General features: G+C 37.5%; 1 protein-coding gene across 1 annotated transcript; it reads left to right on the forward strand.

The window, feature by feature from the left end:
* Window positions 1–1,873: 1,873 nt before the first annotated feature.
* Window positions 1,874–4,696, forward strand: LOC308397604 (uncharacterized protein). The gene is made up of 6 exons (XM_080883576.1): window positions 1,874–2,124; window positions 2,246–2,339; window positions 2,604–2,942; window positions 3,125–3,299; window positions 3,389–3,513; window positions 3,712–4,696. Exons 1-6 carry the CDS (start codon window positions 1,988–1,990, stop codon window positions 4,036–4,038), a joined length of 1,197 nt encoding a protein of 398 aa, XP_080739702.1. The 5' UTR covers window positions 1,874–1,987; the 3' UTR covers window positions 4,039–4,696.
* Window positions 4,697–7,320: the final 2,624 nt, after the last annotated feature.

Consider the following 7,320-nt stretch of genomic DNA (forward strand, 5'->3'; position numbering starts at 1 on the left):
GAGAGTGTTGACATAAGATGAGAAAATTCTCTCAATTATGGAGACAGACAAATGGTTCATTTATGTTTGATGTGTGTTTATTCCTCCCTAAATATCGTCGGTGAAGTTCGCCATGCATGTCAGATTTTCCTGCGCATTTTTATACCTCTGCCAACAGAGAGAGAAAAAAAAAATCACATTCTAACAGACAGCTGGTGCTTAGAATACAGTTGAATAACTATTAAAAAACAGATGATATTTAGATGATAGTTCAGTCTAACACATGTGCCAGTGAACCATTAAACGTCTGTGAAACTATGCAGTTATGAAACGTAACTTTAACCTCAGCCAAACCGATTTGCTCAGTTGTAAATAAAACAGTGAAGTAAACGTGACCCGACAGACAGAACCTGAGTGAATGAAGTCCAGCGTTTAACCACTGAGAGCTTAAACTCAGCTGAGGTTTGAAAGCTGTGTGCCGGTGATTGGACATCAGCCGCTGATAAAGCTGTTCGCCTATAAAGTGCTCTGTAAGGAAACGAGCTCCAGCAGCTCTGCGCTCGGGGAAAACACTATATTTACTTATCTTGTGCAGAAAAATGCGCTGACATTGCGTTATATCGAGCACCGGCTGCCCAGTTAAACTGTGACTATCACCAGGTAACTAGGCGTGTTTCTTGAATTAGCAGCAGGTGTTAAACAGCTGACAGATGAGGAGGAGGATGCATGCAGGTAAACTGAGGGTCTGTTGAGCTGATCGCTGGTTTCGTGAGAAAAATGTCAGCTCGTTCTTTATGTTACAGAAGCACAGAGACACAAGACCAGGCGGAAAGAGACGATCGTTCGGTGAAAATGAGAATCTGCGAATGCAACATGTGGAACACGGAGAGTGGAATATGTAAACAAACCGGTTAACGTAACCCCCTCGGTGCACTCTGCATGCTAACTGTTAGCAGAGCTAGTGAAATCTCTGAAAACATCTGAGCACTTTTGCAAACATGTTCTATGTTGACAACCTGACCAGACATACGGCGCGACATTCGCGGCTAAAACACTGTTAAAAGTGTAGCTGGTGACAGAAAAACGGGGTATTTTAAAACTACACCACCACCATTGCTGCTTGTGATTTGATCTGCATTCTGGGATAACTGGCTGCCCCAAGTCTACACAAGCAATCGATTTTCTAGGATCGACCTGTTTTGACTTACTTTGCACGGCAACCAATCAAATGTTAGAGAAGCTGCATGGGCAGCGTTAACCCCGCCCCCTGAGTTTGATGGGTGAGGCTGACAGATAAAATTATTTCATGACGAGAGCCAGGCGTCAGGACTGCCAAAATGAAATAAATAAATATATCATTAAATAATTAATTAAATGTGTCAATAATTAATGAAATGTGTCAATAATTAATTAAAATGTGAAATACATAAATAATTAATTAAATGTGTCAATAATTAATTAATTACATGTGTCAATAATTAATTAAAATGTGAAATACATAAATAATTAATTAAATGTGTCAATAATTAATTAATTACATGTGTCATAACTATTTATTTAATTAATTAATTCCAATTTTAATTAATTATTGCCACATTTAATTAATTATTTAATGGTGTATTTAATTAATTCATTATGGCAGTCCTGGCGTTCCATACACAAGCAACAGAGATGTGCAAACACAACAACACAAACGAGCAAAATACAAGAATGGCCAACCTGAAACTAATAAATATATGTACAATATATAATAGTGTATGCATTTCTGGATGTGTATACTAAATATTTTCCTACGTGTGTGTGTGTGTGTGTGTGTGTGTGTGTGTGTGTATACACATTTTTACAAATTAAATAGTAAAAAAAAAAAAATAAATAATAATAATAATAATAATAAGTTAGTGCTTCTTGCTAGATATGTCTTTCACAGGTTTGTTGACATTCCTCTAAACTTTCACCTTTACTGACAAACAAGTTTTTATTGTTATTATTTTCCCTTTTATATGAGCAGATGGTTAAAAATGCCTTGACTAGGAAACCTGGTGGAGAGGAAATTCTTGAAGAATACAATGCCGAAAATTCACTGAGCCACCGCACCCGGCGGCAGCTTGTTAACCAATTGGCAAGTGATATGACTGAGAGACATGGGTAAGAGTAATAGTACCTAATAAAAAAGTAAAGATGGGCCATATGGAATATTCTTGTAATGTATACTGCAGTAAAGACACATACTTCTGATTTAACATTGTCAATTGTATTTCCTCTATAGCAGAATTCCCTCCCGTAAGCAAAAGGAGAAATATGCCCTTGGAATAATTACACTCTTTCCCTCATTGAAGGATCCATTTTCTCCAAACGGCTATGTAAGTCATGCAGTGATTGTAAAACAGCACATTATTTAGTTTTCATCATGGAATAATTACATCAGCTAAATGATTTAAAAGAAAAATCTTAATTCCTCTTTCGTAATAACTATTGTCATAAAACTGTATTGAAATTGTGGATGTTGTTTAACATGTATTGCACCTGTTACATGATAATAGTCCTTGGGTTTCTTTTTGCTGAATCTGCAAAGTCTGTAAGATCGCATTTGATGTTTATTTTTCATCTATGTTTAAATGTGACAGGAGCATTTCTACGACGGAGTGAAAGGCACTGGATATGTAGCGTGGCGCCTCAAAACCATGTCCAGGTCTACAACCAAACGGCCAGTGAAGGAAGTCCCAGTGCATCAAGAACAAGGGCCTAAGCGCAGAAGATTAGCAACCACATTGCCTCAGCAACTTGATGGAGATGCCTGCAAGGAGGCCATCTCATTTCTTGTTCACTCTCCTGATGAAGCAAGTGTATTTCAGAAGATGAAAATGACGTTCCAACATCGCCAGGATCTGGTGCATGATCCACAAAGAACTGCAGATGTCTTCAAAACATTTCCACGCTTTTTGGATGTCAAAGGACTAGTAAGTCAAATCACTTGATATTTTCAACTGTTAATCCTTTTTTTTTTGTTTTGCTGATGTGGATGGCAACAGTAAAAGATGTGATCATTGGTCATCCCAGTCAGGCTATATCCCATATTGGTCAAAATCACATTGCAATGTAAACAATGTTGAGCACTGTCTTTATGTCCTGTGTGTATGATGAACAGGTCAATCAAGGCTTCCTGCTGCTGTTTGGTGCTGAAACAGCCACCAAGTTGCTTGAGAAGTGGGACATGTCATTCAAGCCAAAGGTTATTAAAGAAGCCAAACAGCTGACTCAGTCAACTGACCTGTGTCGTTTGATAAAAGCTGCTGAGAAACCAACAGAGAGTGATGCAAATGGTAGGCGTCGCACCATGCTTGTTTGATTTTAATAATATTTATTTTTACCTGTCATTTTGAAATTGTTTTATAAATTCAACCATACACAGACTGGGACAGTGACATGGCCTCTCTGCTGCTACTCCTTCAACTTTTGCCACCCACAGCTGGACGAAAGAGGAGAACCAAAATAAGTCCAACTGATGCAGCACACAAAATGGTGCACTTTCACAAGGTAAATATGTTGTCTCACTTTTTAAAATCCTACAAAACACTTTTTCAGTTTTTGCACTTTTTAGTTTTCCTCTCCATGAAGTATGTGTCTTAGTATTTTGTAATAAGTTAGCAAGGCACATAATGTCAAACTGAATGAATGGTTCATACTCAGCAAGTATAAGCTAGGCCTATATGTCAATATCTCATTTGTTTTTAGTCATGCTGCAGCATTGATGAACACTTGCAAGCAAGAGATGGTAAACAACCATACATCCTCGCTGTTGGTCGAACCCAGAACAGCATTGACACCTTCTACATCGCAGTGGACAAACAGCTCATCCCCTGCCAAGCCACCAGCTCACTCAGTGCTTTTGATGAACTTTTCAAATCCCACTACGTGTTCAACTTATCTTACGACGAGTCACTGGTTCATCTCTACAGTTTTGTGCAGACCACCATATTCAACATTGATGCCACCTCAACAGATGAGTCACCACGTGTTCGTGAGTTGCGTGCCAAAATGTTGAATGAGAACCATGTTTAAATGTTTTATCTGTCAAACTCTGCATAGCACCAGTCAGGCTTTGATAAGTCATTTGCGACTAGGTCACAGTTTTTATCCAAGCACCAAATTTAAGTTGGCTTGTTCACAAGATGGTTGCAGCCGTCAGTTCACTACATATTCTGGTTTAAAAAAACATTTAAATAGTGTTCATGATGAAGATTGTTGTCAAAGTGGTGATGCAGAACCCTCAGAGTCATTTCAAGCTGATTTTGACAGATTACAAGATACAGACATAGCAGTTGCAGGAACAAGTGTTACTCAGAGCCTAGAGGTTGGGTGTTCTGAAAACAATGGGTCAGGTCAAAGAATTAAAAAAAATTCTGAAGGAATTTGCACTAAAATTATTGGTAAACTCAATGGTAGTGGTTTGGCAAATAGTTTTGTGTCATCACTTGTTTGTGATTTGGAAGATTTTGCAGATGGACTGCACTGTGAGTTTAAACATAAAGTACTGAACGTTGTGCCAACAGAAAATCCTGTTAGATCTCCAGTGGAAAAATGTCTTGAGACTTTTGACAATCCAGTTGAGAAGTTCGACACTGAAGCTAAAAGAAAGTCATATTTCCGTGAAAAATGGGGAATTGTGGATCCAGTGGAAAAGACTTTAGGAATACGCTATGATACAAGGTTAAATAAAAAATCAGGCATTTATGACCAGGTACCAGTAAAAGACACTTTTGTGTACATTCCAATTTTGGAAACAATCAAATTTATATGTCGCAATTCTTATATTTGCGAGCTGCTTGCTAAACTATGTGTATCAAAAGAAGACAGATATGAAGACTTTTGTGATGGGAGTTACTATAAGTCTCATCCATTGTTTTCAAAACCACAGACTTCTTTGCAAATTCAGCTTTATTATGATGACTTTGAGACTGCTAATCCACTTGGTTCCAAACGTGGTGTTCACAAAGTTGGTGCAATCTATTTTGTCCTCAGAAATCTGCCTCCAAAGTTAAATTCTGCATTGATGAACATTCATTTGGTTGCATTGTTTCATGCAGAAGATGTGAAAAAATACGGCTTTGATCCTATTTTACAGCCGCTGATTGATGACATAAAGTTTTTGGAGAGCCATGGCATTGATTTACCCTTCTCATCTGAAAAGGTCCATGGCACTATATGTCAGATAACTGGGGACAACTTGGGGATGCACTCAATTTTGGGTTTTGTTGAGTCTTTCAGTGGACGTTACTTTTGTCGTTTGTGTTTAATTGCAAAACAGGATGCACAGAGTGTGTATACTGAGGATGATCCAAAGATCATCTTACGAGGGAAAGAACTTTTTGAAATGCACTGCAGTGAGTTGCAATCTGATCCTCAAAAGCTACATGTGTTTGGCTTAAGAAAGAATTCTACACTGAACACTCTTCAATTCTTTCATGTTTGCCAGAACTTTTCCTTGGACATTACGCATGATATTCTCGAAGGGGTAGCACAATATGAGATAAAGTTACTGTTGGAATATCTGTCAGACAATTTTCTGCCGAAACCTGCTCTTTTGTCACGGATCTATGCTTTTGACTATGGCTACTTGGAGAGCAAAAATCGTCCAACAAGGGTGAACTTAGACAGTAGTGGTAATAGTATAGGTCTTAACTCCATTCAGACTCTTTGTCTGATAAGAAACATTCCTTTAATTTTTGGTGATATTGTGCCAGAAGGAAATCAGAACTGGACTATGCTATTGCTATTGTTGCAAATAATTAACATCATATTCTCTCCATCTGTTACACATGACATGACTGTGCTTCTAAAACATTTAACAATGGAACATCATGACTTGTTCAAATTGTTGTATCCAGGTAGGAACATGATTCCCAAACACCACTTTATGTTGCACTACCCAACTTGCATCAGAAAAATTGGGCCATTATTGCATGTATGGAGCATGAGAGGTGAGGCTAAACATAGGGTGTTCAAAGACACCCTTAAGAACTTTAAGAACATCACAGTGTCACTTGCCAAAAAACATCAAACATCCATAGCATACAAGTGGGAGACATGTCCTTTAAGCCATGTTGAGTATGGGCCCTTGAAATCATTTGATGTTGATAGTGAGGAAAATAGTGAAATGATCTCCCTAGGCTTGCCTGCTGTTGCAGAAGAGGCTTTCTCTGCTAATTGGGTTAACATTAATGGGACTGAGTACAGAACAGGATTGGTCATTTGTTGTGGTTCTGAACATGAGATGCCGGTGTTTTGCAGAATAAAAACAATAGTTTTGGTCAATAGTCACACCTACTTCATAGTTCAGAAGCTTGTGGTTGAAAATTTCAGTGAACATTGCCATGCTTATAAAGTGTTTGAAACGGATGAAAAAGATGTTGTTAAAGCAGACTGTATTGAAATATACAAGCCCTTTGATTTGCAAAGTGCTTATGGTGATGATGATGGTCTGTACATTGTGCCATTATTTTTGTTGTGAACGTATGCTGTATGGTGCTTGGAATTTAATATTTATTAAAATGCTTATGTGACCAATTTTATGTTTTCTCCTTTTATCCTGTAAAGGGACTTAACAAGGATTTTCACTGAATGTAACACAGTAGTCATACAGTAATTGCACTTTAATGCATTTTTGTATTCAGACAATTAATACAGACTAGTATTTAAAAGCTCATATATGTCACTTTAAAGTGCCAAAATAACACTGTAAAAGTTACAGAATAACACTCTAAGTGAAAACAGTCAACACAATCCAGTGTGAAAATAAACACTTAAAAGTGTCATAAATAACACCATAGTTGTTGTGTAGTAACACCCTCAGTGAAAAGAGTTAACCCAAGCCAGTGTAAAAGTGAACACTTATCAGTGTCCTAAAACAACACTATAAATGTTAGGTAGTTACACTCTGAGTGAAGACACTTCACACCATACAGAGTGAAATTCTAACACTATGGGTGTTATATTTTTAACACTACAATGGAGTTAAAATAATAACACTTTGCAAAGTGTTACTTTAACTCTAAACCAGTGAGAATTATATAAACACTGGAAAAGTGTTAACTTTAACACTATAGGAGTTGAATTAACACTGGAGATTTTGCTGTGTGACAGGCAGAGTGGAGTTTCTAGTTCTTCTTGTCAGCAGGATTGTGAAAAATTATTATACGTGTAATGAAAACACCAAACCATGAGCAAATGAAGAGCCCAATAAGTTTTTTGTGCAAACCTAAATCCAAGCCAGCAGTATCCAAGTGCCCTTCTAGTTAGGTTATGTGACCACACCATTTTGTTGTAAAGATGTTACTTTTCAAG

This window comes from Rhamphochromis sp. 'chilingali' (genome assembly GCF_963969265.1).
Source record: "Rhamphochromis sp. 'chilingali' genome assembly, chromosome: 5".
Lineage (NCBI taxonomy): Eukaryota > Metazoa > Chordata > Actinopteri > Cichliformes > Cichlidae > Rhamphochromis > Rhamphochromis sp. 'chilingali'.